This window comes from Erpetoichthys calabaricus, chromosome 2 (genome assembly GCF_900747795.2).
Source record: "Erpetoichthys calabaricus chromosome 2, fErpCal1.3, whole genome shotgun sequence".
Lineage (NCBI taxonomy): Eukaryota > Metazoa > Chordata > Cladistia > Polypteriformes > Polypteridae > Erpetoichthys > Erpetoichthys calabaricus.
Window position 1 is genome coordinate 127,839,164 of NC_041395.2, and position 25,093 is coordinate 127,864,256.

Consider the following 25,093-nt stretch of genomic DNA (forward strand, 5'->3'; position numbering starts at 1 on the left):
ATACAGTACAAACATACACGCAATAAAATACATGATTAGGTATATTAATGTTAAGCACACAAGGATGCTGATAATGCCGGTTGGGTTACTGCAATTCTTGATCCCGGAGCCATCTGACGCTTTCACCCGACGTGTTTCACAGCGAGATGCCATTCATGCTTCACATGCCCATCACTTTTATACTGTACTAAGTGTACCACATTAATTGCTTGTGAAGCTGCAATTACGTTGACTGCCCATGCTTCACCGAAAACAGGTGTTATTCCTGGGCATTTTGGAGGTATTAAATTTGGCAGACACTACTTGAGCATGAAAATAATTTTGATTATTTGTTTATTTGTAATGAAAAACACATAACGATAAAAGCAAAAGTCCTTGCTTTTCAGTGAAATGCTTCAATACAATTCGTTTTTTTAATGTAACATTTACTGACATAAATAAACCTTTTTTATAAACAGAAGGCACATATTTAAAATATATAAACAATGAAATCATATGTACATGTCTTACAGTTGTGACTGCAGTAGTACTATATACTATTTGCTTTCCTCTACGGTGTTCATTAAATATTTACAGCATTTGAAAATCCTACACGTTACAATGCAGCTGCTATGAACAGTCTTGTCACATACAGTATTTTAGTTAGCATGCTGTGCTGGGATCCCCGAGGTCAGAGGAAAGAAGGTCTTGGCCTTTTGTAATGTTCGAATCCTGAATGCAGACCTGGGGCTCATTAGCCCTGCGCCACAGAATATTTTGGTAAGAATACTTTTCCATGGAACTGGCAGTTTATTGTTTTGTTTCCTAGCAGAGCAGAGCAGCAGTTAAATGCACACAGTATCAGAAACTTCTTCATATTCTATAATGAAATAAGGGTAACTCTGGTCGTCATTGAATATAACAAAAATCTGTGGGTCTATCCAGTTATCAACACAAGAATCAAACAGATCGCTAGAAGGGTCAATGGCATTGATGTGTGGTGGTCTTCTCATTGTGGGGTTACCCACGGTATACTTTCCTGTGAGGACCTTGGCAAGAAACATATAATGTATTCCTTTTGAAGAGCGTTTGGAAAAGTTGTGTGAGTAGATCGCCTTCCTGGCAAAGTAACTGCCTTGTCCGAACATGGTTGCATGCTTCCCACAAACACGGGGGTCAAAGTTGTGCTTGCAGATGCCATCCACCACATCTTGAGAAGTCCCATGAAACAAGTGTCTTTCGTTTAACATGCGGTCCATTTCCGTCATCTTTCGGGACATGTACTCTTTCTTCCTGTGAAAGGTAAGGAAAGCATGTTATTCTTGGATGGAGAAGTCCTAAATTACAGCAGGCATGCTCTGTTTCTTTAAAACTTTCTACAATCAGTGGCCTATTGTTTTGAAGTGTCCCAGACACCTTCCACTTTAAATACAGTCAGAGAATTCATAGATTAACTTTATCCTTTTCAAATTGTCTACCATAAAGCAGGGTCCCAAGTTTAATTTCAAAGAGCACCATCATTTGCTGGAACTGCTCTTATCAACTTTATATGTTGCTCCAGTTTGCTTTTTTCTCACTTGTAAAAACCTAACCAAATATTTTGTCCTGAATTGCTACATTTACAAGCAAATAGACAAACAAAAAAATCTACAAAAGGAAGTAAAATGATGAGGCAAAAGAAAAACAAACAAACATGGAATTAAGAACACACGAGGAATTGAAAACACCAAGCAAAGAGAAAAGCTCAAAGTTAAGTGTAATGAGGAATGAGCCTCATAGAGTTCATGGGACACGCGTGTCATTAGAACCACACATTGATGAATCAAACACTCCGAATAAAATTCCGATTATTTAGACTGCTTCCATTTTGGGGTCTGTGTTGGGAGTGTGGATGCTAAGACAAGGCACAGTATAAAAATGAACAATATGGGCAGCTTGATTTTCACGTTCATTTTTAGTTTAGCTTGACAGTTTACTAGTTAACCTGGTTATGAGAGAAACACTGGAGTGCCCAGAGAAAACGTCAAGCAGACATGGAGAGAACGTGAAAATTCCAGACACGACAGCTACTAGGCACAGGATTAAATGCTAACCACTGCAAAATCCACAAGCTGACAGGCGACTCAGAATGAATATGTTGCTCCTCTGAAACTAATTTGCAGCAACTTGTGTATAAAGAGCTGCTTAGCAAACAAACTGAAAATTCATTAGAAATTTCAGTGAATAAAACATTCTGAACTAAGCTCTTATGAGAAAATAAAACACACGCTGAAAAGGTGATTCAAGAAGACAGGACTTTAACTAAACCGGGAAGGAACCAAAAAGGAATCCATCTCTTCTATGCAGAGTCCTGTCAAGGAAAACGGTCGCCCAATGCTGTCCTATAGGACAAGAATTTGACAATCCAGCTATTGGAGATGCCATCTGCAAAAAGGGGTGGGGCCAGGTGTGTGAACAGGTGCACGGCATGACAGGTGCACATTATTCTGTCACGTTCCTCAGGTGTAACCATAGCACACTTCTGCTAATGGAAAGAGGTGCACCCAGACAGACTCATCCTGGAGTGAATTACATCACATACTTACTGTAAAGCATCAAATTTAACAAACCCCACGGGCGTGTCTAGGCTCATCATTATTTCAAAAGCTTTGCATACCGAAATTACAGTTTAATTTTCATTCATGGTAACAAGGTTCTTTCTGGTACAAGAAAAGGTGGTGATTGAGTAATTACATATATTTATGGAGCTAGGTTTCAGTTCCATAGTTTAAAAAACGTTGACCTGAATTTGAGCTATTTGGTTAATAGTTAAAATACTGTGAGAACGATTATTCAATTGCTAGATCTCAATATGTGTTTTAACATCATTAATACCTGGCCATGTAATTTAGAAAAATTAATCAAGTATGAATTATTAAGATATGCATTTGCCATAATTGAGAATTAGCATTTACTATACAAATTTAGCATAGATCCTGCGGTCTTTCAATTGAAAAATTGTGCATTGATAAGTCGTATAAATCAAGGAACTTGAAATGAACTGGTAAATTCTTTTACTGTATATACACCAGCTTTTACAGAATAGATAGATAGATAGATAGATAGATAGATAGATAGATAGATAGATAGATAGATAGATAGATAGATAGATAGATAGATAGAAACTTTACTAAATGCAGTCCTTCCCTCCCTTTGGCGACATATTACAGGGAAAGACTACACGAGAAATAAACTCTGACTTGAATGTAACACAAGTGACACAAAAGTAATACATTTCCCATCATTAGCAAAGGGAACGCTTATGGATGCACAACAGGGTGCACGACGATTGTTGGTATCAAGTAAAACGACCAAGGTGCAGTGCAAGATGTGAGTGGTGCCCTTCCTGTTCAGCTCTGTTCCGAGGCATGTCTAATACATATTCTTCTTACTTTAGCACGTGCAGGTCAAGTGAGATGTACGACCTACAGAGTGAGCCATTTTGGGCACCAGAATCTGTGACGTTACGGATTTCATTCCAATTGCTTACTTATTATTAGTTCACAAAAAAGGGATTTGATGGGCCACTTACTTCTATGGCTGCTCAATGCGCTCTGTTATTTCCCTTTTTCCTATAATGCTTATCATGGCCTTGTGAAACATTTTGATTAAAAGTGAAGTAGGATCACATTCAATGTCTTGATTGTGCACAGATACAATACATAATAAATAGATCTGAAAGACACTAGGTGACATAGATAAGATGCGGAAAGACCTTCCGAATCGGTGATGTTGTGTGTGGATTTTAGTCCAACCACTTAGTCTATAGTTCACAAAAAAGGGATTTGATGGGGCACTTGCTTCTATTACTGCTCAATACATTTTATTATTCCACATTATGCACCATAGCCTTATCAAAATATTTTCTTAAAAGCAATGTAGGACCACATACAATATCTGCTTGTTTTTAAATATATAGAAAAACAGACAGACCTGAAATCCCTGGATTAGCTAAACAGAGAAGACTGAGAGATGGACAGACAGACACATTTGAAAGACAGCCTACTGTGATCAGTTACTCACTACGTTTCTTGTCATAGTTATTACTAAAAGTGGTACAACGCCTGCCATGTCCTTCTTCACTGCCAACACAGTCTCCACCCAACACAGAAAGCTCCTCCTGATCAAACACCAGCTATAGATGACTTCTTTGATAGCACACAACGCATTCACTGGCAGGTAGTCAGAGCTGAGAATACCGATCCAGTAATGTCTGCGTGTTCTTTCTTTTTGATTGGTCATACACATATAGGTGGTCTGGTGATACCAAATTGGCCCCAGTGCATGTGTGTGTGTCTTTGTGTTTGCTCTATGATGGACTAACCCTAACCCTAAGTTAACTGCATTAGACTTCAGCCCCCCCATGACCCTGCTCAAGATTAAGCGGACTCAGAAAATGGTATGGCATATATTTACCATGAATAACTGATGTTCAGTTTATCTTTATACTGTATGTGGACTATGACATGCAATAATTTCTTAAAACTAGTGCTGAATGTATCCCTAAAAGACAGATTGACGTATTACTGTTTTTAATATGACATTTTATTCTTTATGCTTGATTTTGTTGGTTTCACAGTATATACAAGTTATTCATAAGTGCTTGTTTTTACCTTTTTCTTAACACTGTATGGTAAACAGATTTGTGAAAAACAGAATTACTTTGATAAATAGGCAGTTTTAAGCTACGTGTTGTTAAATGTACTGCACGCTGGCAGTATGATTCATGCTGATCCCTATGTGGCCGTGGACATTATTTTTAATGCTATCGTATCTAAGAAAGCTCTAAAGTAAAATAAAGTTAAAGTTCTGACATTCTTAACATTAAAACAAAATATGTGTTAACTTCCCTAGCCAATGTTTTACCAGTAATGTTAAAGCAAGACACCTCTTCCCAAAGTGAAACTTTACCCCACTGGCTGGCACCATGGCTTAGGACTAGGGAGGCTCAAATTTGCAGGTTTCCTGTTTGATCTTCAGAAACTCGTTCAGGGTCACTCTGCTTGAACAATAATAACTAGACTAGTTCTATAAAGCATTCTCTTTGGACTACACAACATAAAGCTAGTTAAGTCCAAAATGCTCTTTACATGAGGCTGGCAGTCACTGCAGTGCCATAGCTGTTATATACTTCAGACTGATAAGGGAAATTCCAGGTCAGAGGGTGGCTGCTGTAATGAGGTGTTTTATAGACAGAGATAATCTTCTCTCATGTGCAGCCATTACTGGACTGGAAGAGATTCTTGCCCTTCATGTCGTCTTTATATATTATTGTGAAAGAAAGCACACAGGGCAGCAGGTTCAACAAAAGGAGGACACTATGCTGGGGTGAGCCACCAGACTGAGGAGCAGCGAAGCTGTTGTGCTGCTCATTGCTTTACTGCGTGACACAGAGGAACAATAACCAAAGAGCTTTGTGCATCTCGTTCTCATCTCATCCATTTCTGGTTAGAAGACTTGACAATTTAGCTTATTTGATGAAAACTGTATTACTAGAATATTTTATTGAATACTAATATAAAATGAAATGTTTCTTACATGTTGTCAAGGGATGTTTAATAATACAAGTATAACCAACTGTGCTCTGAAATAACCATATTTATATAAACTTGGCCCCTTAGAATTTTATGGCACACAGTATTTTTTCAATTATATAAAATTACATTTAAAGAACATTCAATTCATTTTAAAATTAATTTCTATTTCTTACGCACCATTGCTCTTGCCCATTGAATGATAAGGCCTACTTTGAACGTAACTGTGTACAATAAAATAGACTTTGACTGATATTTGGGCTGTGACATTCTAACCCACTCTTTAGGAGACTGAGTTTCCAGTGATTTTGGTTATTTTTAAACACGGCCTCACCTTTCATCGTGTTTTTCATTTTATAAAGAACTGAAATGAGTCGAGCTACAATACTTATCAGGCGGCACAGTGGTGCAGTGGTAGCGCTGCTCCCTCACAGTAAGGAGACCTGGGCTCGCTTCCCGGGTCCTCCCTGTGTGGAGTTTGCATGTTCTTCCCATGTCTGCGTGGGTTTCCTACCACAGTTCAAAGACATGCTGGTTAGGTGCATTGGCGATCCTAAATTGTGCTTGGTGTGTGTGCCCTGCGGTGGACTGGCGCCCTGCCAAGGGGTTTGTTCCTGCCTTGTGCCCTGTGCTGGCTGGGATTGGCTCCAGCAGACCCCTGTGACCCTGTAGTTAGGATATAGCGGGTTGGAAAATGACTGACTGACTGAAAATACTTATAAAATCTACTTGGTTATGGAGTGTGCAAGTGATAGTGACTGAACAATTTTTCCTTATCAACAGCAGGACTTGAAAAGTTGGTCCAATATAAATGGACCTTTTCAAACTTTGACAGTAGGAGCAAAGCTGCGTGGCCAATGTGAGCAGGTCTTGTCAACAGGAATATGGTTGATGACAAGGAGGCCTGTAGTATTCAGTCCAACTATTCAAGGTTTTTTAAAAAAAAGATACTGCTTTCTTGGATGAACAACTGCTACAGTGTGAGAACACGTGCATTTAGAGATGATCTATGCTATGATTTTTGGTCTATGATGTTGATGTTTGTAATCTAAACTTGTCAGCGCTAAACATCATGTCAAAGCCGCTTATTTTTAGGGCTATACAGCATGTAAACACAGTTAAACAGATCCCAGCTTGTTACAGCATATGGCTTTTCCATGCTAACACTCAAATTCTGTGCCTCAGAATTTTTCAGATACAATGCAGATGATGATTTATAGCTCATATTTTTCCCTCAGGGATTAATACAGTATACCAAATATGGGTAACTACCCAGCAAGCTCTCAGTTACAATATCCCCAAAACGTCATCTCTTATATATATTTCTCTTCTGGTTTGTCCTGCTTCCACTTCAAAACCGTTCCGCCCACATGCAGCCGGCATAGCATTTCCCGATTCCTATTTCTCGTCTTCCATGTCATGCACGATACTGGACTGTTGAGTGTAATACATCCAACAAGTACTCGAGGTGCTGCCACAACGGTAAAGTAGCTTTACCACCTTTGCGGGAGCCACCTGTGTCTTTACAACAGCTTCTTACACAGCAAACATCAGAAGCTAAAAATTATCATGAACACATTCGAGAATACAACTCTTCTCTAGCGTTTGCTTCCATGGGTGCATAGATAACTCAACCCCCTGGCCACGGACCATACTGTTTTAAAATACACAGGCAAATTTATCACCAAATCTCTCCACTATACGCTAACACTTCTACCTCTCCAGGATATGGACAGTTGAATGTTTTTGACACAGCACAAGCTACTGAAGTACGCTTACAAAATAAAGCAAACTCTGCATGCAGCGAAAATGTACTTCTCCAGCTAGATTCCACGCTCAGAACCATCAACCCCGCTCAGTCCAATCCAACAGCATCTGTATGAATGGTTTTCAAGGAAAACCCTGGGCAGGGTTTACGACGATACAATGCCCCGACATTGCAGCGATTTTCGTCGGAGAAGATGGCGAAACGAAAGCTGAAAGTGACATTTGCATCTATCCCAATGCATCTCCTGTAAACAGATATCCATGCTCAATATAAATTGTGATCCTATGGTTTACCCACTTTTATTCCCTTACGGAGACATTGGCTGGCACAAAGATTTACAACATGTTCCCGATAAAAGAACCGCCAAGCGAATAAGGCTTACTCAATGCCAATTTTACACGTACAGATTAGCAATGAGGAATACATTTAGTATTTTGCACTCCAGCGGCAAACTATTCCAACAGTATGTCGTAGATGCGTATGTTAAAACAGAGGGTGCGCATCTCAACTATCTCAGATTACATCAACAAGATCTGCGCGTGGAACAATACAAAGGACTTTCAGATGTACTGCAAGCAAATGCTGAAAATAACAACGTACGTGTAGGCAAAATGATCATATTACCGTCCACATTTCCAGGAAATCCAAGATACATGCAACAAAACTATCAGGATGCCATGGCCATAGTATGTAAATTCGGAAAGCCTGATTTATTTATCACTTTCACATGTAATCCTACTTGGCCGGAAATTCTACATGCACACTGCGTCTTTCAAGAAGTATTTATTTCTACTTGATTTCTGAATTCCTTTCTCATCGTTTTCTGTTCCTATTCTTACACCGCCATATGCTACGGCGGGCGTCGGCTAGTTAAAATTAAGACCAAAGTGGTGATGTGGAACTTTCTAAATCCATGAATTAGGATCAAAAGTAAACTTTAAAAAGGGGAGATTCGTAGACCAAAATGAGATGGGCAGTAAAGTTCCTCTCCATAGCCATTAAAAGATGAAAAAAAAAAATGAAATACAACTTTCATATTTTTGCTACTTTGTATATATTTCCTAGTTAACTATGCTACCCTGCACTTGTTACAAACTGAGGATTTAAATAATTCTTTTAACATTAAGCTCACATCTATAACTGAATTAAATGCAGCAGATAGAAAACCCCCGTTATATATATATAAAAAAAATCTTCATTTGCTTACTACACATTATCCATTGCACAATATGAAACCACAATACAAAAAAAAATGATATGGTGCTTTTAAGAAAATGAAGATGTTTAATTTATTAGAGCATATTTTCCACATTATACATTACTAACTGAATGACTGGTCTTTTATATTTACTTCTGTGGTCAATTACCCAACTGCTAATGCTGGCCCTGATCTTGTCTACCGTTCTGTCGCATTAAATCAATATGCAGGGCCTAATAGCATCGTCTTTATAAACTCAAACTTACCTTTTATATTTTTCCCAAAGGAAAGGATTCTGGACCCTCATAATTTTCAATATTTTATATTTGGTCTCTGACACTGTCTTATGAAAGAGACTGTAAACAGTTCTGTAGCTTTTGTCTTCCTTGGACACTGGCACCTGGACAAAATCTTGGAAAGCCTCCATTGCCACCCAAGTTTCTGGATAAAGACTTGATGAGGTAGAGACACCTGGCGACAGTGGGGGATTGCACGCAAGCCTGGCCGCTGGGCTTATTGCTGTCGGAATGCCACCAAGTGTTCTGTACAAAAAAACAAAAAACAAAAAGGAAGATTGTCACTTTTGGTGAATAATTTGTGACATGAACAGATTCAGCTAAACTATTTCAAAAACTCACACCACACTCTATTTATTCAATGGTTCAGTTTCACCTCATTGCTCTGAGAAACAACTAACAGCTCTACACAAGTTCTTACGTTTAAGACTTAAAAATATAGGACAGACCCATGCCCACAAATGCTATATTTGGTAAAACAGGTTTTTTAATGGTTATAAGCATGAATAGTATGCATGATACAAAGCGGTCAAATGTGTCTTTGAAACAAAGAGCTGTATCAAGAAAAAATAGAATAGTTTTAATTTCTAGAACCATTAAATGCCATGATGCCACACATCAACTTTACTATATTATAAAAAAAAATAACTGTGGAAGGAGAAAGTAAAGACAGTGCATAATATGATGACACTTGTACACTGAATTTACAATGAGCTGTCATAGTTATGTCACCTCTCCTATACCAAGCAAATGTTTAATACAAATCCTTTTGAAATAAATGAAACAGACTACATATTCAATGCCAGGAAGAAGTGCAGTTGGAATGGGGAGGAAGCCATCACACTCACATAGCACATATGGCCACTCGTATATCTGTAACGTGCGACTGTCTAATCTGTTTGGACTGCCCATGCAAACACATGTAGAGTAGGACCAGAATCAAAACTGGGACGTAGGTGACTTTATTTATAACTAATGATCTTGTGGAAATCTGGACAAAGCAAAGCTATCTATCCTTTGGTACAGAGTTCTGTCTGCGTGCTGTTTACTGGCCAAATGAAGCTTAGTATGTGTTTTATGCAGCAGCAGCAGCAATTCATTTAGCTAGTAAGGCAATTTGCAATGATTCACAGAGCTCTGCTGGAGATTAACTGAGAGCAAGCAACAGACAGAAAAAAAAAAAAAGTTTGCCGCTTATCATCAGCTCTGCAATGTCAGCATGGAAACAACAATACGACATGCCAGACTGGGGAAATAAGTGGAAAAAGAGGCTGAAAAGCATTATTCAGCGGGAATGTATATGAGACATCTACAGGAAACAATTAATATCAAACAGAAGATTACCAGTCTGACATTCACTGCAATTATTTTTAAAATCGACAAACACAGGAAAATAAAATGGACTATTCACCAATTTTAGAAAGAAGAAAAAAAACGTATCAATGAATGATATGCCAAAAGATGGCAGCAGTCTTTTCATATTTTACTCCAGAAGAAAGACCAATTTCATATCCAGCTAAAAAGTAGACTTGTTAGTCTAACGTGTCCAGTAAGCATTCTATTTCTAAAGTCATCATTTTAAATTAAGTTCGTCCCAATTAACTTGCTTATCCCACAGGCTGATTTATGCTTTGTAATGTTCTAATGGCACTTTTGTCAAGTATTGATCAGCTTTAAATAACCTCACCGTTTTATTTAATGTGTCCACCTTCACCGTCTCTTATTTGCTAGTCTCAGTTACACAATTCCAACACAGAAATACCTAACACGTCCTTATCTGAAGTCTCTGCTTCATCAGAGAGCTTAAAATCAAGCCTTTCAATGATTCTGAGCAAAAGAGAGCAGAGCGCTGAATTAATGAGTGTTGTACTTTTAAATGCAAAAGTGAAATCTTTTTAATTGCTGCAATGTGCCAAGTTGTCAATCAGGCTAATGACTTCCACCCCTCAGAACAAGACAATATGTTCCCAACCACTGGATTCTGACAATAATGTTTCCAGCTGTGATGCTGAAATCAGAGCAATGGCATCTTTATTAGTATTACTCAAAGAACGGGAGCCACATGGCACTTCATTCATCTGTGCTTTGATGAATTCACAAGTCCTTGTGATTTAATTCTTGAGGCCCTGTGACTTAAAAAGACATCCTCAATGTCTTTTCCAAGTGACGACATGCCTGAACCAATCCAAGTAAAGAACATGCCAGAATAAAAAGCCAGTAATGATAACACACTCAGTGTTATTCACTGAGATACAATTTAGCTTCGTTACAGACAATTAAGCCATTCATTTAGTGATACCAAGTAATCAGCATGAGGGATATCTCACTCGCACTTGTACAAAATGGGCTTCTCTTAATAGCGACGGTGATAATTTGACCCAATTCCAATTGACCCAAAGGCCGATAACAAACTCTTACACCTGAGTGCATCGCATCCAGTGAATGAAGCACCGTTTTCCACATGGATAAAGTGATTCAAGGATTCAGTCAGAGTCAGGTGCGGCTGCTAAAGCGGCTGGCGAATGAATGGATGATTTATTCGGCTTTTATTGAAGTGACTCATTTTGCTGACACCCTTTAAAATATGTTACTTTCTGACTTCTCGCTCTGCGTAACGCATCAGCCTTAGGAACACAATGATCCGTTGCAGTTCTCGGTGATGTGATTGATTAAATAATGTTAAAATAAAGATTAGGCAATAACTACGTGTGTGAATGTCATTGCCTATAGTTTCCGAAGTGGGGGATTTAGTGATGCTTTCGTTCTTTTTTCTTTTTTTAACACCTACATAATCATCCTACGCTAATTCTGAAGGCAGCACAGTCAGGCATGCTATTTAACATGTTATATAAGAGAAATAAAATAAGTGGAGTGTAAGAAGTAATGCACATAGTATAACTTTCTCAAACCCCCTTAGTTTAATTCAGAGGCAGATGAAGAAGTGAGGTTTACTTGGTGAACTGTTCTCTCAAGTCAGTCAGTCAGTCAGTCATTATCCAACCCGCTATATCCTAACTACAGAGTCACGGGGGTATTTTACATTATTTAATACACAAAAATAATGACAATTTTACCAAAATACAATTATTCTCATAAAATTTTGTTGCCATTATGCATGTATATATAAACAATAGTATATAGTCTATGAGTATAGATATACAGTATATCTACCTATTACTGCATGTGACACAAACCCAGCACTGGACCAGACCATCATGCTTTATCTGTCACATTCATGGAAACAAATGTATTTATAAAATTGTGCACCATTGCATTTGACAAGCTACAAACATAATTTACTCTGTGGAGAATGATAAGGATAGGCATTTTCACTTACTGTAAATATGGCATAAGGGTGACGGTTGAAAGGAAGAGAGGTCTTTTCTTGATTTGTCTTCTAAAACCAAAGACAGCATTTTGCTGAAACCCTTCTTTGATGTTTAATATATACTGGTTTTGCAGGGTGACGAATCGGACTTCCTTCAATCCTCTGCATGCAGCATCTTCGATTAAATGAACAACAGGCTATTGGAAAAATCAATAAATGGCATATTATTTAAAGGGCTCCCAAGACAGAGTGAACTGCTGTTGGCATTCTTGGTAATATGGTGTTAATCAATCAGTCAGTCACCATTTTACATAACCCCATTTAAAGTGAACACTGTGTCTTACCATACAAGTAAGATATACAAAATGTTTTTAATAAAAGCACATGAAAAGTTTACTGTACCTCATTTTTGGGTAATTCATACTTGTAATCATTTTTTGTATTTTAACATAAAAAGCCACATATTTATTTATTTTCATAGCTACACTCTAACTTCAAATCTTAATACAGAAATGTGGAAAACATCACAAAAGCCTTCATTCATTAGTTATGAAAGGGCTGTGATTTGAGGGTCTGACATTGACCGAACTGATAAAATTCCGATTTATACAAGGATGGATTTGATTCAACCAGCAGCTGTGTGTGCAAAAAAAAAGAGTTTCTCCTTTTTTTCTTCTATAAGGCTTGCTCAGTTAATGATAAGCAGATTTTGGCCCATCTGCTTAGGAAATGAATGTGTCATCTCTGAATGCAATTGTAAAAAATGTAAGACAGGCATAATGAGAAGGCACACAGAATATGTTACAAAAGCATCCTCTTGGTAATATATTCTGTAAAACATTTCATATTTTGTTACAAATGGCTTTATATTTAACATAAGCTACATAGTTATGACTTCAGAAGATGAAAAAGATCTCTCCATCTGGTTTTCTGGTCCAAAGGACCTTCACTTACTAGATAATCCCATCAACTAAAGAGCACATTTCCTCCAACAAGATGTCTAAATGTATCTTTAATTATCCTCAAGTGTAAGGATAAAAATGGGATGACTTGGTGATGTCCATCTTCAGAGAGATGGCTATGTCTGCAGGTCAGAGGTATGGGGATCCACACTGTGTGCTGGCCCACCCACTCTCTTCGATAGGCAGACACATACCTGCTTGGGTCTGCACAGCCCAACACTGACTGCTAAAGGCCATTTTAAAGCTCTGTGCAGGTATGCTGCTCTGCAAGATCATTCCTAAGAAGAAAAACACTCCACATGACACCACGGCTCAAGACCATGGAGGTTAGCCAAAGGACACTGACTAATGATTTGATGTGCACACTGAAATATGGCCATTGAGTAGCTCATTTTAGTTGTTGAAATAATAGAAGTGTTTTTCTTTGTTGTCTGCAACACTTAAATGCAGGTTCAGAACGCAATCTCTCAATGTGTCTGCTGCTTCTCAGAGTTTCTCTTTGCTGATCACACAACTACAATTATCTGGACAGGTTTCTGACTACAACATTGTCATTACTATATATGTGCATGTATACAGATGAGTATTTTAATTCAACGTGTTATTCAGTATAACCAGGCTTATGCAGAATTGTGTTTTATGTACTGTAGATAGATAGATAGATAGATAGATAGATAGATAGATAGATAGATAGATAGATAGATAGATAGATAGATAGATAGATAAGATAGATAGCAAAGACTATATAATAGATGTAGGTGTACTATTATATGTAATGCAACATTTACAAGTCCTCTTAATTCAATTCAGGGTCACAGTGGGCTAAAATTTGTCATGGCAGCGCTATTGTTTATTGTTGGGTCCACTTGTGCATACATCCACACCACACAGAGCCCATTTAGAGAAGGGGGCAGAAATCCCACAGAGAGTTAGTGACTGGGCACAAGATTCAAACCCAAGACCCTGAAACTGTGAGGTACTGTATCGCTGTTTTAGGAAAAGATCTACTAAAAGCAAACTCCTCTCTTACTTTCAGCACTGAAACAAAAATATTTTTCTAAATAGATGAAAACGCCTGGCATTTAATTTTCTCCCACACTGAAAGGGGGAATGAGCACATTCCAGTGCAATGTCATATAGTTTCTATTACTGAAAACAATTATCAAACAGTAATGAAAGTCACAAAGAGACAGCCACAGCCATCTGACCTCACTGTCACACATATGACCAGGACCACTAATGCCACGCGTCTTTTCCTGTAACGTTTGTGCTTTTTATAGGCTATCAGTTCTGGTCACAAAGCAACACGTACTAAATACTTATGATTATTAGAGGAAATGTATAGTGACAACGACTAACAACTGTGACATTTACATTCCCATGACTCTTGTTTTGTAATATCACTTTCCTAGTGTATGCATAATAACATTACCACAGCTACAATTTGTACAGTTTGTAATATCAGAGCTCCTAAAATTCCCTTACCAATTGCAAATGGATGCTAAAAACATAACAAGCTGTAATGCCCTATTAACATTTGTATATGTTTTGAATTGACAAATACACCAAGTAACTTGCATTCTGTAAACCATTCTAGCACTTCTTCAAATAGTGAATACAATGCAATGATCAAATGTGATAATCAAGTACAGATTTTACAAAGAAAACATAAGGCAATGCTTCTGTAGAAAGTACATCTATAGCCATAAAGACAGAGCATGACCATATTGTTTATGTCACATTAGCTGCAAAAATATTGCCTCTCGAGTGCCCTTCAACTTGTAAGGAGAGCCTTCAGCCTCCTCAAATATATGACCCCACATGTCATTCTGATTTTACCACAAACATCCTGAGTGCACAAGACATCTCTCTACAATATATAAAGTAATATGATCTGTGTGCGGGTGGGTTTTGAGAGATAGGTGGTGCGTGCACTGAGTGAAAACACTAATGTCCTCCTCACATATCTCTTGTTAAAAAGATCAGAATGGGAGCCACTACAGTAGATTGTTATTGTCCTATGCCTTAATTACGCCTTAGCCAAAGCTGGTGATGTCACATTAGCAGAGTTAAGCCTAGTTACTCACCTCAGAGTATTCTCTCCAGCCGATGTTGTCTCTGCAGTAGTACCTCCACACAGTGTTACAATTGCAATTTATATTTGGGCTAGAAGGAGTAGCCAGTCGCCTCACCAGGTCATATTCTACATCAGCAACTCTCATGAGGTTAAAATCCAGTGGCAGCACGCGGTCCCTAAAAAGACAGAGAGATGCAGAAGGTTACCATGGGTTAGGTAAAGTCAAGTGGGGGAGAAAAAAAAAAATCACGTTTCTAGCAATTTAAAATTAAAACTTTAAGAAATAAAATAAGTCAAAAACAAAATCAAGGTGTGGTAGCAAGGTAATAAATTAACAACAAAATAAGGGTGTGGTAGCAAAGTGAAGACGGCTACAGCTGCAGATTTTCAAAAACAGGGTAAGTCTTTAGAAGGGCAGGCTGAATGTCAGAGTGCACAAAAGCATCAGAAACTGTTCAGTAATGCCAGACGTCTTTCCTGCAAATAGGTATGATTTTTTATGGGGCATTATTGGAGAGTTAGCTGAACTCATTATAAATCCATAAATCCAGTCGGTGCAGGAGAAATGCATGTACACACAACAGATTTTTTTTGAAGTGGCAGATGTATAAAGTATGTGCAACACCCTTAAGAGACGCAAATAATACCATTTTTACTTCTTATCTTTTACTATGAAGCATCTATACTATCTGCCATAAGTAGATCAAGAGTCATCAGTAGGAATATCTAGTGTCATGCATGCGTGTTAGAGGATCTTCTCATGGGCTCGATCGAGGTATGTAACAACCCGCCGGGATGATAAGGGGTGCTGTCGCTAACATTCTCTTCTCCTTCTCCCCCTACAGCATTGAGAAGCATCCAGTGAGGGCACTTAGCCCCACCACTTCCAAGTTCCCCTGCTGCACAGAAGGAGGTGTCTTTTGATATCAGAGCAACCTGCCAAGATGGTCATCCTGACAAACAGACCCTGAACCTTCAGCTAAAGTCGAAACTTCTGTGTGTTAAAAGCCTGAGTGCGAGAAGCTTAGATGCCAAGAGGAGGTGTTTTTTCAGTTAAATGAAACGGGACGACCTGTTGGCATCCCAACTTTTATTTTTGAGACTTGTCATTCCTGCACCCGGCCACACTAGGCAGAACACCTGTCTCTTAGATTCCATCTGTGTAATGCGACTTGAAACATACACAAGATCTTCCAGAGGCTTATGCACAAGCTTCATAAAGGACGTCATTATCCCTAATACCCCTGAGGCCATAATTCACATCCACTGATGCTGGGAGCTACCCAATTACAAGTAATTCCTGCTTTTAATATTTGATCGTTTATCTTAAGGTTTATTTTATTAGCTTTTTGTAAAAAAATAACTTAATAAAATTTAATATGAAGTTAGAAACAAGAAAGACAATATTAGTCTACAAAATCGCAAACATGCAAGAATAAATGATCATGTATTCTACCTTGTCATGTCATGCTGTTTTCTATTCTATTTACTTATTAAACTGTGCAGTGCCTAGTAATAATACCGAATGTAAAAGACACTATATAAATGATTGACCACAGTTGACATGTACATATTGTGTCAATAAATTGTCTGCTCTTCAGCAACATAATAACAATAGCGTTAAATAGAAACTGCACGCTAACTTTAAACCTTCAAAGTATGCAGCTGCATCTTTATCAATTATTATCTACTCAAAGCATATCAAAGGTTTATTACAGTAAAAGACAATATAATGATTCACACGCTATCTGCCTCTGACAGACAGAGGGAAATTAGAAATACTTTTGAGATGTCTTTTCTTTTTGGACATTGAAAAAGAACGACTCCTGACTCCTGTCACAGCAGCAGCTCTGAAGCGCAGAGTAATAAAATGCAATCAGTTATTATTTATGCAGAAAAATGGCATGTTGAAGAATCATACGTTTATATAATCCAAACTACAGTCAAAAGTCATTTTCTTTATTGCTTCTTGCATCTGAAATATTATCTGTCAAATAACACTTTTTATATATTCCAAGAATAGAATTGTGGACTAGAAAGCAAAATGGTAAAAGGTACCTACCCCTACCTTATTAGGATATCCCGAATTAGGATATCCCGAACAAGTCTTTTTTTCATATTTTTACAAACACAAAAAATATAACAAATGAGATGCGCTGAAGTTTCTGGTGGCCTAAGGTACTGTCCTGTAAACTTCAAGGCTCAAATCACTTCTCCTACACATGAAACAAATGGTTTCTAATTCTTTACTTGTCAGATGCCATAGCACACTGTTCACTACAATATAAAGGCTGTTTGTTTGTATATATTTGTCTGTCTTGAATTAAACCAGCTTTGGGCTTACATGTGAGGAACGTGAAACTAAATACGCAATCATTGGCTAAAGCAATGCTATCCTAGCATCATAAAAGACTAATTTGCTCTAAACTCTGACAACTTGCACAAATGCTGAACACTTTATTTTGTAACTAGGAATGCTGTTTAAAGCTGTGTAATGTTGAACTAGCCAGCTTAAGACCAAGAGAAGGTGATGGACAGACATGTTAAATCCACATTTTTGAAGTTCAGTAGCTATAGAACCAGAATACGAGTCAAGGTGATTTTTCATTGCACTACTTTATCATTGGCCATTAAAAATCTGCTAATTTAATTTAATTTAAGGGTTGCTGCGGTTTTCTCCTGGAATCAACTTTGCTAGATGGCACACCAAATAAAAACACCCACTAACACAATTTTCAGCGGTCAATTAATCCACCGTACACCGTCCTCAATATCCACTGTACATCTTCACCTTGAAGTAAACTATCATATCTTGTTTTCACTAGAACCTACCTTTTATTTTCTTTTTTTGGAACAAGCGATAACATTCTGCAGATGCTTAAGAGTATTCATATTTCCTTCAGTGATTCCAACAAGACTGCCCTTGTTCAATCATAAATACAAACTGTCAAGTAGATTTACATCTCTGGCAGTTTGGAAGATGGATGTGTTTTGTTTTTGAGTCCCCAAGCAGTTGAAGCACCTGCCAACCACTACAGATGACTCTGATACGAGCAAATGCGTCAATATGGCTGCCTCAACTGTTAATTCCTAAGACACCTGGGTGGTTGGCGACCGCAAATACCACTGAGTTAGAAGTGATCAGCTGTACAAAACAAGGTCTCTCTTTGATATTTTTAATACCCAACACTGTGTCTCTAATAGCCTATAAATCAGGGGTCCTCAATCACGGTCCTGGAGGGCCACATTGGCTGCAGGTTTTCCTTCCAACTAGTTTCCTACTTAGAAGACAGTCCTTGCTGATAATGAAACTTGGCATTTAATTAATTGGCTTGTTAGTGCTTTCATTCATCCAAGAGAAATTTTAATTGCATTGTAGAGTCCTTCTTTAAGAACATCATCCATGGGTTTTGTGGACCAGAACATGTTTAAACGTAACGGTCCTTCCAATTGCCCTCTCATTTACTTCTAAACATTTTTTTTAACACAGATACTTCATAGTGCATATCCACAGGTTTAAAAGGAAGCACGTTCAGTGGAGAACTGATGGTTTATTGGTTATCTGCATTTCATTGTTAACTAAAGTCTGGTTAAGAAAACAGGCAACAATTAAACTAAAAACTAAAAACTGCTAAAGCTGCTAAAAACGAAAATAGACAATTATGGGTTCCGAGTTTTTAACAGGCAAGAAAACTAAAATTAAGCCCAAAAAGCGCATTGGTTTAGTAGTAAATAAATGGGTTCTAATTAAGAAATTGGGTGAAGTGAAAACCTTTAGCCACTGTGAAACTCCAGGACTGTAAATGAGGATGTCTGATCTACAATTTAAATAAAATTCATCTTTGATGAATGAAAGTGCTAACAAGGCATATAGTTAAATACCAAGTTTCATTATCAGCAAGGACTGAAGTCTAATTAGAAAAACCACTGTGGCCCTCCAGGACCATAATTGAGGACCCCTATATAAACTATTAGGACTTCACTGCCCCTTTCAACAAAGATGGTGCCTGCCTCTGCTACGGATTTAGATGTTCCCTCAGCCTCCATAAAAGGGCACTGCACTGTAAGACTGACTTCTCTATTGCCATGAACTTTATGTTGCACCCAGTGACACAAATCTTTGAACTTCATGGTGTCACAGTTTGGTCACTCTTAAAGTCACCAGTCATGCTGAGTGCGTGAATTGTTGTGTAACAGCATGTATGATTGGGTGTGCGCACTTTCACAACTAGCATTGAAATATCTGCAAAAAATCAGCGTAAAGTTTTTCAAATGTCTGTAATGTAAGTAAAATGAATACAAGAACACATTATATTTACTAGTCCCAGTATCTATTTATATATATGATAGAAAGTTGACTGACTCCCTCACTCTTCAAAAAAAAAAAAAACACTATTTAGTTAAAAAGTTGAAATGCGGCAGGATTGGTAAATCTAAGTCATTAGGTATCTCCTAAGAAAGGACACTTTGCTACATCAGTATTTATGGGTATAAACCCCCCAACAATATAAAACAAAATACCCCAAAAATCTTAAAAATGCTTTAACTGGCTTAATTGAAATTTGCGTGACGTTACAGAAAAAAAAAGAAAATTAGCCAACCTGTGTTTTTTATTTGTCAATATTTGCTAGTAATAATGCTGTAATGAGTGGAAGCCACATCCATTTTTTCGTCTCAGTACGTGAAAAGTGATCACGTGGAGAAATGGGGCTTGCAGTTCATGCAACTGATGGCTGCCAACACAATGGAGCCACTGACTAAGCGGAGACTGTAATTGTGCTGAGAAATGGGGCTGCCACTTCATGCACAGAAGTGAAGTGGAAGGATGAAAGCTCGGCGAAGCTCAAAGTCGACATGCTTAGCAAGTTGCGCCTCATTGGGTACATGCACTACTCCCTGTTCTGTCAGTTTCTTTGTACTTCTCATGATGTGGTATAAAATTCATACATTTTCAAAGTGGGGGAGTGGAGTTTGTCCCCTGTTGATTATTGAGCATGTTTATATACATATACTTCAGACAATGGGGTGGAGGACAGGGGCCCATGCAATATGGTGGAGATCTGGGGTGTCCCCTTGGATATGCGGTTATCAAAGCAGAAACAGTGAAGTGCTGGAACATCATTATCAACCCACTTCATTTCCTGGGTAGAACACAAGAAAGGAGAGACAGACAGCATGCCTTGCTAAGTTTAAATGCTTGCACAGCTCTATAAAAGGGTTCCGGTGGAGGTGGCCATCAAACATAGTTCACCATACTATTTCTTTTCACCTGTTCTTTTTTACTAGAGTGTTTAAAAATTTCAATTCACTTCATGGGTCACGTAAAGGTGCAGCCTGTAAACATCAATGCTGTATGTAATAAGTTACAGTAAACTGCCATTCAGTGTATTACTTTTGATCTAAAAGCTCCAAAACTTAATGTAACAAGACCACAGAACAAAGGGTTACATTCAAATCTGGCTAAAGCTTCTATTGTTACCACAGGATGAAATTATATGTATGCCCAAAATTCCCATTATTCTGACTAATTACCCGTTTCAATAGTTTCCTGAAAAATTGTGTTTTCCAATAACCATCAGCAAAAGACAAAATCAGTCAGGGCAGCCATACAAATCTATAACAATGGCAATTGAAAATGTTCAATCAAATATGGCTATTGACAAAATATCTTTACTTATTATCTCAAAGATGAACATTACTGACTTATCAGAAATCAAAACCCGTGAGTCTCATCAGCCTTACATCTCAAAAGTAACTGAAATAATGGCAGGCAAAATTAAGTCAACATGAGAAATGTGTCCAAGCTTTGAAACTTGTTAGCTGTTACCCCACGAAAGGACTTACAAGGAAACGATGAATAAGCCCACACAAAGGGGATAGGCAGAAATCATGTTCAATGACAAGCCATCATGTGCAACACATCGGTCAACACCAGAAACTAGATGTTCCCATGCAAGAATTTCCAACCAACACTGGATCCAAAATGAGTGTGTTAACTCGTAATGCAACCACAGTTGTCCACTGAAGCTACTAGCTTCACATATTTTTGGATCATATGTTTACATATGTATTCTTTGAATAACTATTTAGCATTATGTTTTAATTATTTTGTTTAATGGTGTATGTACATTTTTTTAATCTTGGCAGAAAGCTCAAGCCCATCTAAAAATTCTCGCCGCTTGCCAAAGATATGAAATGTTTCCTCAGAGAACCCGCTGTCCAGCATAATCCGTACAGAACACTGTGGCAATCAGCAGCATACTCCATTAAGACACAGTTAACTGAAAATACATGAGCAGTACACAGTGATTACCGCAGACAAGTTACTTCAACATTTTAGACATTCATTTCCAGCAACGGAATAAAGCAAAGGCTCGAAATGTTCTTCCAGAACACATAGTCTCCCCTCGGCAGGTACAATGTGTAAACCAACAAAGCGAGAAAAGGGACTGTGCTAACCCGACAATTAAACACTCTGCCTGAGAACCACTGAGTGGGCGCTCTGATGGGGCTGTAATGTTAAATTGAGGGTTTAAACCTCACTGTTATACAGACATATGGGGGCTGAAAGCAGGTGCTCCCCAAATAGCTCCAAAATAACAAAACTGGCATTGGAGACGTGTTCACAGAGCAGGCACCGTTCTCTTTTCAAAGTCTGTGCATATAGAATGATAAAAGGATTCAAAATGGGAAGAAGACGACCAAAGATGAATTGTCCATTAGCAGATTACACCCCTTGAATATATATCATGTAGCTAGGTGATCCATCTCCAGCCAGGTCCTTTACATGTGAGAGAGGTGGAAAGAATGCCAAAATGGCTGGTCGCAAAGGACCTGAGGAATGAACACTTTCGATTTTGCACATACATGCCTATGTGGAGCCCAGCAAGTGAGAACCTGCTCTCAGGCCTGCTGTGAGCCCTTGACGCATTTACTAGGCAAATGTGGTTGAGCGGCAGTTGCTGTTGCTCGGGGAAGGCGTGATGACAAACTTTTGACCCTGGATGGCGTGAACTGTGGAGCTGACTATAAACAAGCTGACAGGAAGCAATGGGGTAACATGCCCTCCAAATTATTCACAGCCAAATATAGATTCAAGTTCCTCAGCTGAGTTACTCTTGGAGCACAGCAATCCATGTTAAAAAAAACACTAAACAAATGTCTATAGAAATGTTTATGTATATATTTTATAAGAAGTATGGTGGGCACAGTGGTTAACACTACTATCTCACAACTCCAGGGTCCTCGCATTTGAATCCTCGTCTGGTTATTCAATGTGTGGAGTTTCCTTTTTCTTTCTTACAGACGTGATGGTTAGGTTAGGTAGCGACTCTAAAATGTCCCAAGTGTGATTTAATGTGGATGTGTGTAAGCCTGCCTTGCTATAGACTGGCTATCCAAAAGGAATTGGTGCCTGTCTTGCTTTCAATGTTTCCAGGATTGACTCTGGCTACCCACAATTCCTGACTGGATATGTCAGTTAGAAAAATGGATGGATGGATAGTGAGAATAAATAAGCACATTGTGAAGTGCTTTGGTTAAAACTCTAGCAAGGACTACAAAGAGCAAAGGTTGTTTGGTTCAGTGCTAATGAATCGTCATAAAAAATCAGCCCTATCATGAACAGTTGGATTAAACAGGTCTGAAAAAGTTACGTTTCAGTGGTAATTTTTTTCATAAATGAAACTCTAAAAGGCACCATATGTAACAAAGTTTATTGGATTTACGGCTCGTTTTTCATAATTTATGTGTGAAATCATCTAAAAACGCATCATTTTGAATTATTATTCCAGGACACTATAAATCAGCTCTTTCTTATTTCATCACAATGTACCTCTAAAGATTTGAAACCCACAGGGCAGGGCAAAGAGAGCTTTGTGTATTATGTGTTCTAAAGGTAAGTGTCACCGTGTCCCACTTCTAATTATCACAAGCGTTCAAAATGTCCTGTTTCTTGATGCACACAATTGAGTTCCTGGGACTGCAGACGTGATAACAAGCATTGCGCCTCTCATCAGGAATGTTTGCCTTCTTGAAGCGCTTCTGCCAGGGCGACCAGCTGGTTTCATAAAAAGAAAAAGAAAAATGAAACCCCAACAGACTGCAAATAGCACTCAGTGAAGTATTTCGTAACTGGGGAATCGGAATGGGAGTTGGGTACACTTCATAACGCAAACAAAGCCAAACAAGCCTGTTGTCATGCTGATGAGGTTTTTAATGCATTAAATTGAAATCCATAGCTGATGAATCCTTCCAAATCAACGAAAAGTGTGGCTCCAAGCAATCAGTTAAGGAACTAGTGAAGAGGCATATTCTCAAAGAAATTCAAATAGAAAATTGAGGACAAGTACAGGAGCATTTTCCTAAGAAGTATTATGCAATATGCAAAAAAAAAGGTGCAACAATACACACAAAAGAAAAAAAACAAATCCACCCATTTTCTTAACCTGCTACTTCTTTTATAGGAGTCAAGGGGAATGGGAGCAGCATGTGGTGCTCGGTGGAAGATGGGGCACACACACATGCTCACTCATATGGAGCCAGTGCAGAGCTATCAAGCAACCTAACCTGAGACGTGAGAGTTGGGGAGAACATGCCAACTTCACACAGACTGCAACTGGACCAGCAATTGAACTCCGTTCACTTGCGTTGTGTCCATACAGCATGACAAAGGTTCAAAGAGTGGCGGCACTGCAAAATACACAACAGGGCAGGATTAAGATGGACACTGTAAAAGACACTATTAGGGTGGCTTACCCTAAAACGGTGGGTTTTGTAAAAAATATTGGGTAGGCGGCATTGAGAGTTGGACATTCCATGCAGAGCTCCCAATATAAAGCATTGCAGGAAATGAGTGAATGATACAGAATGCAAAACATAAGATAAATGCAAATCAGTGATGGAAGATGACCGGGTCACACTTTAGTGCAGGCCTGTCCAACAGGAGTCAGCATTAATTGAGTGATTTTATCAACTAAGTGAAACTAGATAATGCAGGAAGCAGAGACTGTTAACAAACGAGGCACGTGGAAGGCTTCTATTGTGAAATAAGAACTGAGAAATAATGACAGGAGAATGAAATCAAGAGAAGTTGCACAGCCCAAAGAGGTCAGAACAGTTAGAAACACAATCCAGTGCATGGAATAAAATCAATACATTTGTCAACACACATATGGGCGTTAAGATAGATGAGCCAGTAAATTTCACTTAAGGTCAGGAGAAATCATGATCACCTATGGTCGCCTACTGGGCTAGAATGAATAAGGCAGTAGATACATGCTTATATTGTTCAATGAAAAAAAATGAAAGGAAGCTTGATCAGTTTGTGGCAGGTCAGTCAAACCAAGCTAATTCAGTGGCCAGCATGCCAATGGATTGTCCTGCCAATAGAAAACATTAATAACACCTTCATCCATTCAACCTCTTCTATCCATTTTCTAAGCCCTTTTTGGCCAACTGAAGATCCAACATTCTGCAAAGTAGCGGGGAACCTCACTGGATGGGACACCCGTTCACTGCAGTGCACACACAATCTCATGTTCTAATCTCATCTCAGTTTCGAGATGCCAAATAGACTCTGGGATGAAGGTGGCAACCAAACAGGCTAAATACTATCTCATTTTTGTCCATCCTTTCATTTTCTCAATTGATTTTGTTGTGATCCTCTGAAACGTCTGTCATATCATCCAGCCCACCAAAGAAGGATTGTTCACTGACATGTGTTACATCCTGAGAACCATACCATTTATAAAGGGAAAGACACACATTAATACAGTATCTACAATCAATTCAAGAGCCAACATAAGATGCAAGGAAGTTACAAAAAGAGCTACATAGTTAACTGAAATCCATCTACTGAAGGTACAGCAATGTGTGTGTAATGAATGACTCACGCACTAAAAAAAAGTTGTC

General features: G+C 38.4%; 1 protein-coding gene across 1 annotated transcript in view; it reads right to left on the bottom strand.

The window, feature by feature from the left end:
• Positions 1-316: 316 nt before the first annotated feature.
• Positions 317-25,093, bottom strand: part of tiparp (TCDD-inducible poly(ADP-ribose) polymerase) — a 59,599-nt gene continuing 34,822 nt past the window's right edge. Inside the window, exons 3-6 of the mRNA XM_028794496.2 lie at positions 15,192-15,357; positions 12,152-12,339; positions 8,785-9,060; positions 317-1,272 (exon numbers count right to left, since the gene is read on the bottom strand). Coding sequence (XP_028650329.2) covers positions 825-1,272; positions 8,785-9,060; positions 12,152-12,339; positions 15,192-15,357 — 1,078 coding nt within the window. The 3' untranslated portion in view covers positions 317-824. The remainder of the gene's footprint in view (positions 1,273-8,784; positions 9,061-12,151; positions 12,340-15,191; positions 15,358-25,093) is intronic.